This window comes from Hyperolius riggenbachi, chromosome 7, assembly GCF_040937935.1.
Source record: "Hyperolius riggenbachi isolate aHypRig1 chromosome 7, aHypRig1.pri, whole genome shotgun sequence".
Classification (NCBI taxonomy): Eukaryota; Metazoa; Chordata; class Amphibia; order Anura; family Hyperoliidae; genus Hyperolius; species Hyperolius riggenbachi.
This window is the reverse complement of record NC_090652.1, coordinates 138901788-138913993: the sequence shown is the minus strand read 5'-3', so window position 1 is coordinate 138913993 and position 12206 is coordinate 138901788. Positions and strand designations below refer to the sequence as shown.

At 40.3% G+C, this 12206-nt stretch overlaps 1 protein-coding gene across 3 annotated transcripts in view; it reads right to left on the bottom strand.

Annotated features, from left to right (window-relative positions):
* The window catches only part of CLEC16A (C-type lectin domain containing 16A), a 369068-nt gene that overhangs the window by 190244 nt on the left and 166618 nt on the right, over window positions 1–12206 (bottom strand). For all 3 annotated transcript variants that reach the window (XM_068244692.1, XM_068244690.1, XM_068244691.1), the window contains exons 16-17: window positions 10085–10135; window positions 8189–8317 (exon numbers count right to left, since the gene is read on the bottom strand). In XM_068244692.1, coding sequence (XP_068100793.1) covers window positions 8189–8317; window positions 10085–10135 — 180 coding nt within the window. The remainder of the gene's footprint in view (window positions 1–8188; window positions 8318–10084; window positions 10136–12206) is intronic.

Here is a 12206-nt window from a genome sequence, read left to right as displayed (position 1 = left end):
ACAGCCCAGCCTCTGTTGCTATCCCAAACCCCCCTAAGGTCCCCCTGCACTCTGCAATCCCTCATAAATCACAGCCATGCTGTGAGGCTGTGTTTACATCTGTAGTGTCAGTCACAGCTGCTCCCCCGCCTCCTGCATAGCTTCGGTCCCTGCCCCAATCAGCAGGGAGGGAAGGGATGCAGGCGGGGACTGGAGTTCTGCAGGAGGCGGGGAGAGCAGCAGACTGACACTATAGAGATAAACACAGCCAGCTCTGACAAGCTGTTTGTCAGCAGGGTGGCTGTGATTTATGGAGGGATTGCAGAGTGCAGGGGTACCTTAGGGGGGGTTTGGGATAGCAACAGAGGCTGGGCTGTATAGGCAGATCCAGCCTCTGTATGCAGATAATATTCTTCAAACCCACCTCGGGTTCTCTTTAAGGCTAATGGAAGATGGAGTAAGTCTATGTGAATATAGACCAGGCTAGTGCCTGATGACCTTCTCTAATGGAATCCAGAGACCACCAGGACCATGTGGTTATCACCTTAACATCCCCTTATTCACCGCTTAGCAAAGGTGTCCCCATCCAACATCCACCCACAATAGCAAGTGTGTCCAGCATGATATTCCTCCCTCATACCCTACTGCAAACATGGCCAGACCCCTAGCCCCAGCCTGTGGCCAGCATAACTATTAATCCCACCTCCCACCACCATAGCCCATAGCATACAGGCACGATTTTCCCAATCGATTCCTGGCAAAGCGAACCACTCTGATCAAATCTGTCAAGAATCTATTGCATAATCATGTCAGATCTTGGCTTAAAATTGATCAAAAGTATTGAAAGAAATCAGAATCATCGATTAGACAAAAAGTAAAATTAGCACTAGGCTAGCTAGTATAAGTGCCTCCCACTCCCCGATTGCCCCCGATCCAGCCGCTACATACATACCAAGCCTGTATCCAGCGATCGCCGCAGCCTCCTGCACAGCTCTGGTTTTCTCTATGGGAGGATCGGGACTGCGCATGACATTGGTGACGTCATGTACGATCCTCCCAATAGAGAAGACCGCAGCTGTGCTGGGAGGGAGGCAGCGGCAATCGCTGGATAGAGGCTAGGGGGGGGGGAAGTAGGATCAAAACAACAAATACCATGCAAAGACCCACTACCATGATAATCATAGACATATTAGTTGTACTTTTGTCACTAATTAAAATGCACTATAATATATATATATATATATATATATATATATATATATATATATATATATATATATATATATATATATATATATATATATATATATATATATTCTTTTGCTATGTTTCTGTCACTTGCAGTACAAATGGGACAGATCTGATCGACTTTTGAGTGATCTATATCCTCATGGGGTAGTCTCAGGAATTCCTTTATTTTCAAGAGCACTCCAGGATGGCAGTGGCACACTCCAATCGCTAGCTTAGTATACATAAAAGGACACTGACTTTCTGGCATCATTGCAAATGTGCTTTCCAGGAAGTACTTTTAAATAGAATAAAGAAAATACTGAAAATCCCCCACTGGGAGATGAGGTACTCCAAAACCCGTCAGATTTTTACTAGCTACTGTAAATGACAGGAAAAATGAGATGAATGGTAAATTTTGCCCTGTGATACATGTACAATTAAGACACATGTATTTTAGATTTTACAAATGTTGGCAATAGCTATCCCTTAAAAACTTACATCCAGAAAATGGTGTTTTCCCTAGCAACCAGTGGGATGCAGATTAGGTGGCACTAAACAAATAGCAACCAGGCTCTAGTGTAGTCGCTGCAAATACTGCAGAGTGCTTTCCATAAAAGCTTAATTACCAAGAATGCAGCACCTAATCAGACATCTGTTTTGTAATTTCCTGCCTCCCAACCCGACTCATGAGTTCAAGCTAATGGCTGCATGCTATTTTCATCAAGTTATTACAATAAAAGCCATTTCATGTTAATGGAATGATATTCAGTTCTGTTTTGCCCGGAGCTTGAAGAATGAGTTTAATCTGCAGCAGTATTAAGTAATAAAGGGCAGCTCGGAGAGGCTCTCACAACTTGTGTTTTAAATTAGAAGGCGCATTGCCGGTTAGAAAAAAAACAGCACATTCCAGGGAAGAAAGGAAAAACACTTCTGAATAGCATTTGACATATACATAGGAACTGGAATTCTAGGAAATATTCTGCTTATTTTCAAAGAGGGCTCTGCCTAGAAGAACTGGCAAAAAAATCCAGCAGACCAGCTTTCACTTAAAGGTCATGTATTTTCCATCAAGACTGACTGAAACAAGCTGTTTATGTAGCCATACTGTACTCTGTATTCAGAGGAAGACTGCCAGAGAGGCCTCCCAGCTGATGACAGACATCAGAGATGTAATTATGCCTGCAGATTTGATTATAATCAAGCTACATGATGAATTCCCATATCTTGCACAGATTTAAAAAGGTTTTAAAGAATCGTCCAATTAAAGCTGAACTCTGGCCAAATGGCTAAATACACATCCAAAGTACAGTTTATGTGAAATGCCTTCCCTGCCTATAGCTCCAGCTCTTCTGTCAGTAGAATTTGGAGAGACCATTGGTTAGGAACAAGTCTGGAGTCTGGAATGTTGAAGGGGTGGGACACTGTAAGAGAGAGCTGTTAAAGCAATACTGAAGTGAACCCACACAAATAAGTTATATACTGTACTCACTTATGGAGAAGGAAGGCTCTGGATCTCATGAAGTCTTCCAGGTCCTCTCTCCATGCCCTCGGTTTACTGCTATCAATCTGTTTACTGCTGTCGTTTTGGAAGCACTCGTGCCAGACCCCAAAAGTTGCAATCATTCCTGTGTTCTGAGTAGAATAGTGGATTGGTATATGGTATTGGGTGTCCTTTAAGCCTGTACCTATTCAGTAGGAGACCTTGGGCAAGTCTCCATAACACTGCCACTGCCTATAGAGCGCGTCCTAGTGGCTGCAGCTCTGGCGCTTTGAGTCCGCCAGGAGAAAAGCGCAATATAAATGTTCTGTGTTTTTTTGTGATAGAGATAGGAAGTGGGTAAAGATAGAGAAGGTATTGGCAGGTAGGGATCTGGGTAATGCTTTCTGGCTCCCTGGGAGATATAGTGGATTATCCTCGAGGGTTCCGAATTGGGTACAAAAAAAAAAACTTCAAAAGTTTGGGATCGGATAAATAATAAGAGGAAGTGGGTTGTTGAGTGGTCTCCTCTGACTCCTTTGACGTTTTTTTTTTTTTTTTTTTTTTAAATTTTTTGAACCATGGTTAGAATATAATTTTTTTGTTATTTGGAATAGAGTGGGTGGGCTAAGATTGAACCATGTATTGGATGGTAGATCATTGAAAAGTTTATCTGCATTGTGTGAAGAAAATGGTCAGTTCTCGTTTGATTTTTGAGAGATCTAGGCAGTTGGAACATTTTTTTATGCAGATTAAGGATAATATAAGAACAATTGGTGACCTTTCAGGGTTTGAAAAACTTTTTGTGCTATGTGAAGCTCCTAATCATAAAATCTCTTTGTTTTATAAATTGCTACTGGATGATTTAAATGATGATTTTCCTGGTTATTTCCAGAAGTGGGAGGAGGATCTGGAAGTTCCAATTAGTGCCTTGCAAAGAGCAAAAATGTGTATTTTATCTCATGTTACTTCAGTGAGCTCTAAGGCAAAGGAAACTAATTTGTATAGGACACCCGCTATATTTGGCTTTGATATATCTGGAGGTTGATGATAAATGTTGGAGGGGTTGTGGTTGTAGGGGTACACTATTACATATATTTTGGGGGTGCCCACGGTTGAGAACTTTTTGGGATGGAGTGCTTTTGAATATTAACAGGGTAGTTAATCACCAAATTAAAAATTATCCATTAGAGGTGCTGTTGCACAATTCTTCCATGTCAGTGGGTAGGTATAAAAAGTCAGTGTTACCTCAGTTGCCTATTGCAGCCAAAAGTTTGATTCCAGTTAATTGGAGACTCCTGGATCCTCCTCCTCTGTATGATTGGGTCAAAAAGGTGTTAATAAAAGATGTGGAGGAAAAGATTGCTTTACAACTGGATAGGTGGGAGAACGTTTGTTCTAAAAGGATAAGTTAGATGGAATGTATGGAGTTGGAAGAATACAGAGAGATTGAGGGATCCGGGAGGAAGGCGGGGGGGGGGGGGAGGGGAGGGTTTGATTATGTTATTTATCTTTGTTAGTTTTGGTTATATATTCTATTTGTATTCTGGTATACTGTATTGATATATATTTTTATTTTCATTGATAAAAATAAATTATATGAAGAAAAAAAGTAAGCACTCATGCCCTCATGGGCTTCCGCAGACAAGTGGATCTGTACTGGGAGTGCACAGTGCAGACCCGCTTATCTTCAGAAGAACTTGGTGACATAAGTAGAGTTCTTTCAAAACCTTAACAAGGACCAGTTTGTGGAGTCACTTTCATAGGTGGCAGCAGTGGAACGAGGGAATGGAGCGAGGACCAGGAAGGCTCTATGGGATCCAGACCCTCTCCATAGGCAAGTTTGTAATGTTTAAAGGTTCACTTCAGCCGTGCTTTAAAGAACTTCTGGAAAAAAATTGAAAATGGAAAACAAAAAATACAAACGCACACACACATTTCTTCCAGAGTAAAATGCACTATAAATACGATTTTTCTACTTCACTTACAACAGGTAGTGAAAATCTGACAAATCTGTCCGGTTTTCAATTAGTCCATGTCCTTATGGGGTACTCTCATTTATTTACAAAAGCACAAACTGAACACAATGCTCAGTCCAACTGGCAAAACGGTGGGCAAACACGTAAGGAAGCTGACTGACAGAGGCGCTGGGTCTATTGAAGACCTTATCTAGTTGCTCCCTTAATTGTCTGATGAAGCAGGATTGCAGCTGTGAAAAGTGTTGCACCGTAGAGTAGTCGATTAAAGTTGTTTGTTTGTTTTTTACTTAAACCAACAATTTTCATGTCTTCTAAGAGGTAAGTCCACCATTGCTTCCCTTTTTATAACCTTTGAAATAAGTTATTTTTACTCTGTTTGGCAACTCTGTACCTGTTTACAGTGTGAATTACATCTTTGCATAAATCCATTCCAGGGAGTGCTTTTGGGAAGTGCTGAAAATAACCCCATGAAAAAGATGGATTTATCCACAATTTGTCAGCTTTTTGCTATTTACTGTAAGTGACCGCAGCATAGGAAAAAAAGTAATTTATAGTGCATTTTGCGCTCGGAAAAATATACTTCTTATATTTATGTATTTTACAATTCTTTGTGATAGTGGTCTTTTAGGGATCCTAATGCAATTACATCTTGGAGAGCATCCATTGCCCCAGCTACATCATAGACTTCTAGAAGCAGCTAAATGTGTCTCTTCTTTACCTGAACAAAGACCAACAACGTCTGCAGGCTCCCTTAACATGTAAAATGAGCTTTCAGTGGGAACCTCCAGGTCTCAACGAGTTATCCATCCAACCCTTCAAAACGTACAAAGATCCAACAGGTTCAACCAAAATGGGATATAAGATTTTCCCTATTTATTACACATCCAGAAACACCATTTCTTTATTGAATTCCAATTCTTAATTGAAGGTTGACAGTTTCTGGTTGAGCACTTAATAAAGGTCAGGAGCCCGAAACATTGTGCCAGCCAATTCTGTAATATTTCATGCTTCCAATTGGCAAAAAAAAGAGCATGCATCCTATTTTAGTTGAACTCAGGCCCAATTCTATCTAAAAAATGTATTGTTAGCCCAATCCTAACCGGATATCTTCATTTAACTGTAAACAATAAACCTACCCTAAGCTAGTCTTTAGAGCCTGAGATTCCAAACCCTTGCCTACCTTGCACAGTTTTGATGTTTATCCATCAACATCAGGACTAATAACACAAGCACCTACCAATAATTGTTTTGGATTTCCAACTGAAAACAATTAAACTTTCCACAGCTAGCAATGTTTTTTTTTTTTTACGGAGGATGTCTTCTTTCAATGTGGAAAGGCCTGACTGATTGCTTATACAACTACAAATGTGATATCACACATGGTATAGAACAATCATACGGCTGATATTATAAAGTAGATATAAATTACTAAAATTATCATAAAATAATCATAAAAGAAATTCATTCAGGCTATCTGTGGCTTATCTAATCATGATATACTATAATCATCTGTTTTTTTTAGTATAACTGTGAATATCACCTTATATCACCCACATTGTAATTACTTTATAATACATTTTTAACATTGATTAGATTCAGTTTTGCTTTTTATTTAACTTCACACAGTTGAAAAAAAAATACACAATTGTGTATGCTTTCCGATATAAATGTTCCACTAATAGTTCGCTCAGTGTTCCTGGTGGCTGTTTGACTGGTCATGTCACTGTCTCAAGACGAAAGCAGTTTTCCTTGCTACACAAGCTGCTGACAGGTTCGCTTTAAAGTGGAACTAAACTCAGAGTTTCCAATATGCTCTAAAAGATTAGCGTCAGTATTATAAGAACTTCTTCATTACAATTTATGAAAATCCTAAAAAAGCCTGAAGTTGAAAATTTAGTTTCACTTTGCAGGGAGCACTGAAAGGGTTAAGCCTCTGTATTTACTGTATGGGGAAAGCTGCTTGAGCAGAGCTCCTGCAGCCCATTTACAGCAACTGATGACAACTAATTAAACACTTTGCTCTGGCTATACAACCATAAAACACAGTGCAATAGATTTCAGGTACAGACCAATGAGAACAAGAGTCACTTGCTCCGGTCTTTTAAATAAAGTATGCAGTAAACACTATAAGCTATCTGTAATGATTTTGTTCATGGATTAAAATACGACAGTTTGTAACACATGTGTACTATCCTGGACGTTGGCCTCGTAACCAAGGAAGATGAGCAGGCCTACCGTCAGGAAGTTGACAGAATATGCCGGTGGTGTAGGGAAAACTGGCTGGTTCTCAACAAAGCAAAAACCATTGAGATGACAATGGACTTCAGAAAGCAGGCTCCCAGCCCTCCCCCAATCTACATAGACAGCTCTGAGGTAGAAAGAGTAACCAGTGTGCGTCTCGTAGGGACAACTATCTCCAATGACCTAAGCTGGCAGCCTAAAATAACCACCGCCCAGAGTAAAGCCCAACAGAGACTTGTCTTCCAACGCCAACTGAAGAAGTTTGGCATGGTCTAGGAGCTGCTTACAAGCTTTTATACCGCCACCATCGAATCTGTCCTCTGCTCCTCTATTCTAGTCTGGTTCACTGGCTCCTCCACTAGGGACAGATACAAATTAAAGCGGGTTATCAGATCAGCAGAGAGGAACATAGGGAGGCCCCTCCCCTCACTGGACCTTCAACAACGCCCGACTGCGCACCAGAGTGATAAGGATAGCCAGTGACCCATCTCACCCTGGCCACTGCTTCTTCAGTCATCTACCATTAGGCCGCAGGTTTCGAGCCATCTCCACCAAAACTTCAAGGCATAGGAACACTTTCTTACCCTCGGCGGTTAACCTTTTAAACTCCATCCATGCCCTCCCACCTCTAGCACATACTCCCACCACTTTCTTTCCACCCTGAGGGCGCAGCCACTGATCCATGTAGACTGCTTTTGGAATGTTTCTTGCAGTCACTGATGGTTTTTTGTTTCTTGTGATCTGTATTCTAGCTATATACATGTTTCTGCTCTGAGCTATGTAAGTGCTAGACACAATTCTGGGCATGACCCAGTCATGCTTGGGGACTTAACACTTTTCTGATTCTGACTACTGTCTGCTAAAATATTTTTGTTTTTACATAGGGTTATGTTCTGAAAAAATGATTAAATAAAACACCTTCCCATTCAATAATAGAAAAGCAACAAGCAATGGAAAAATGTAACCTAAGGGCCTGTATCCACTGTGCATGTCATGCATCTTACAAGATGCGATGCTGGCACAGTTGTGATGCGAGACGCATTCAATACCTTCTAGCCCTACCATGTACAGCTATTGAGATTTACATGCATTCTGGGTTTTCTTATTTTTTTTTTGCTGCCAGCCCAGTTTTTTACCGCATGCGAATCGGAATGGCAGCCTTTTTGTTTCAATAGGCGGCTTTTCCCCGTCCAAATGTGCATGTAGGGCAATGCAGCAAATCGTTCATAGCAGAATCTGGCCCTTAGAGTAATGTTTATGTAATGAGCAGGAAGCAACTTACTCTGCGTGTTCTTTCAACATCTCCACAAGGAAGGCGTTTCACAAAATCTATCCCCGTCAGAGGAGTTCCAGTAGGAGGAAGTAATATAGATTCATCCATCATCAAGTATTCTACGTTCAGAGGCTTGTTCTAAAAGACAAGTATGGAACATTTCATTTAAAATGTATTTTAAAAGTGCTTAATGCTATATTTCACTAAGAAGACAAATACCCCTCTTTCTAGGACATTGTACAAATGCCCTGTGCCTCCACTCTTGAAACACAAAATCTTCCAGTTTAACAAATAAACGAGTGGGCATAAATAAAGCAAATTGCCATGCTTATACAATAACTACCAGCTTGCAGTGGCTGACCATGGCCTAGAAGGAGCATTGCTATCCCCTACCTGACAACTATTTTGTTGCTAATCACCACATGTCTCTAGTTGACAGGAAACATCACTATACCTACCCACAGGGGAACATTATCCTAATCAAAGTCCAAATCTAAGTTGTTGTTTTTTTTCTTACTTCCGTTAATGCTAGGTACACACCATACAGTTTTCTGTTAGATTTACCTGCCAGATAGATAATTTCCAACATGCTGGAAATTATCTATCTAACCATCTATCTGCCAAGCAATTAGGCATTGTTCTACTCAACAGGAGATAACCAGAAGACAATGCACCAGAGATAATGACCAGTCTCTACCAGTAATTTACAGAAAATAATCTAACAGAAAAATCTAACAGAAAATTGTATGGTGTGTACTAGACATAATAATAGAGTGTAAAGGGGTTAAGGAACTCTTGATGTGTGTCTTTCTATTGGAAAATGTTCACCTTTAAGTTCTGTCCCTGGGACCACCATATAGCTTTAAGACTTTAAAGTGGGATTAAACTCCCAAAGCTAACATTTCAGTAACTACTCTTAGTTACATAAAATAACATTTAAAAGCATTCCCGGTATGTAAAAACGTTTATAATTAAAGGCATAGAGCAGTAGAAGCTGGCTTAGCTCTGGTCATCAGCAAATGATTATTGCCAGCTGAAGCTCCTTGAGGCATTTGTCTTCACACTGTCCCCTTCTTTTCTGCTAAAGTGACTCAGCTGTTGCCAGGGCGATGTTTCTGTTCAGCAGAAGGAGGGGGGACATTTCTCAAAGAGATTTAACTGGCAATGATTACATTCCCCTTTGCTGATGACAAGAAATGAGCAAGATTCTATTTCTCTCTGCAGTGAAAATAACGTGTTTTTTTTTTTACAGGCGGCGAATTTGTGGGAATGCTTTCAAACGTTATTTCATGTAATTAAGAGTAGTTACTGAAATTGTAGTTTTGGGAGAATAATCCCACTTTAATAATATAAATGGAAGTCCCAGAGATAGGAAATAAGAGACAGCAATAAAATCTAGCTGAGGATTTCAATTCTTGCTCACTCTACAAAGAATGGCTTTGCTTGGCTGCTGGCGCTTTCTCTCTTGCAGTCCTCTTTCTCTCTTGTGTCCCTTAACACACTACCCAAAATAAACAAAGTTTTGCTTTGGAACTTGGCTTAGATGCCCTGAACAATATCTATATTAGCACTATGCTGATCTGTGTGGAACTTGCACCCCTACAATTATACCATGGGTCTTCAACTTAATTGTCTTCCCTCACTTCCTATTACTGGATCCTCCATGGAGGTTTGTTTCCTTCAATATGAAAACAGGTAGTCTTGGAGAAAGAGAAAGAGGCAAAGTAATAACATTTCAGGATACTAACTCTCCCCACTGTTTTGTTTGAACAAAACACCATGGAAATAGGGATGGTAAACAGGAAATCAGGCCCCTTAGCACACTGTCAAAGACTACAATAAGAGAGTTTCCTGGAGCGGGGATAAGGATGGCTGTATAAGAACTCAAGATGAAATGAAACTCACCATCATGCTCCTGTATTCATCTTCAAACATATCTAGAAATATCTCCTCTCCCTAAGCGGAAAACAGAAAAAACAGAAATAAAAACTGTATATAATTAATGTAATCCCTGCAAGGATAAACCAGCTCAAATTAAGATTCATACCTCAGTAGGGTGAAGCCACTGGATAATCGAGAGGCTTCCCCAGTCTCCTTCATCTCCATAAAACTAGCCCTGGGACCCCCTCAAACTCTTCAACAAGGGCTTGTCGAGAGGTGCATGACGTCTCACACCTGCCCAGTAGCACGGGGCCCTTCAGGCTTGGTTTTCCACCGAGAATGATTGGCTCAATGTTACTGGACAGGTGTGAGGTGTACTGTGCACTTGATCACGGACAGGAGTACGGCTGCAAACTTCCAGAGGATGCCAGTGCTGGATTGGTGGTCTCGAAGAGGACGTGAGAAGCCTCAGAGGCTTCCCACTACTGAGGTAAGTATGCGACTTTCTCTCTGTTTAAATAACAGGTTTGCTTTAAGCTACATGCTGTGCATAAATAGTATACAAAAACTTTCCTCAGATGGAGGCATCTTCTCTGATTTTTTTTAAATTCACAAACAGTTCAATTTAAAACAAAACAAAAAACATTTTTTCATGTTGTTCAAGTGCTTACCAAACCTATATACTTGCCAATGTTACAATGCATTGACTGTAAGCATACCAAATGTATACATTCATGAAGTAATGTCGAATTGGAGCAAAAATTAGTATCTTCAATTACGCGGTGCAAATTTTTTTTTTATAATTTTCCATAGCAGCCAAGCAAAAGTCTTATTGCCCATTTATATGCTGGTACAAAATTATTATCATTCTACATAGTTGGATCTGTTTGGTTAAATAATCCTTTCTTTATTGGGGATCATGTAAAAAGCAAGTTTTGGTTCAAAGATCTTTCTCTTTGGACAACCAAGTAAGGGTTGTTTAACCTAATAAATCCTAGTGGAGTCCCATATCCCTGTATATATAATCCCTATCTGGATGAGGGCCTTTCCCGGTTGACGCCCTGGTAGATACATAGAATCTTTGATGATTGAGAATATGGGACCACATTTTGGTGACAAGGTTATGTCTACTATGGACTTTGTAAGAACTATATAGCAGAAAACACAGCTTACAGTTGGTAGACAAAGTTATTTCCTTAAAAAGAACAAAATATTTTAGCACTTTCAAAATGTTCCAGGGTATCCATGAATTTTTGAGCAACGAGCGATAATTTCCGCCGCGACAAAGACCGTCACTGCAGATCAAATCTTCAAGATCCCTGACGACTCCACACAAAGTGCTTGACTTCCCGTTCTCGCTCACCCTGTGCCGCCACCAGGGGTCGCGTATACCCGCAGGAAGATAGATCGGGGAACGCTTGTCTTTTGGGGACCTCACTGGGATCCATCTTCCTGCGTTGTCAGGTGTGTATTAAGCTTAACTCTAGCTGTTCATAGTCTACATAGAGCCAAATTAATCCATGCACTGATGAGGACCAACCAGTCTAAAGCACCATCGGTTCTGGAAGTGTGTTTAGCTTAGAGAGGAGGAAAAAAAAAGGGATAATTTGCATAATCAGCAGTAATGCATTGTGGGAGACATTATATGCTCAATTGCAACCTGAATAATCGCAAATAATTTCTGTTTTAAGAAGCCTTAAAACCAGTTTTCTATAAATTTCAAGTGCGCCCTCTATACTGCTATTGCGGCCAGGAACACGAAGAATCACTTGCGTTCCCAGCCTGTCGGTGTCAGTCCATATGTGTAAGGATCCCTGAACTCTGTACAAATGGAACAGTAAAGTTTACTTCCTTCTTGGTGCAGTTTATGTGCCAACAAAACAAACCTAGAAAGGCTAACTTTGGGAATCCTTTAGGCTACTTTCAAACTATGGGCCTGATCCAATTTATTTTCTCTCTAAGTTTTCTCCTAGGTGATATTTTATTTTGTGTTTAAAGAGGAGTAGTCTTATACGGCGAGTATATCCCAAACTCTATATTTCAACTGGAAAAGTTGGGTGTCGACTTATACGCCCAGGTATTTCATGTCAGTAACAAAATGGATTGCATAGTGATGATATATGTTACATAAAATTTTGTATTAAAG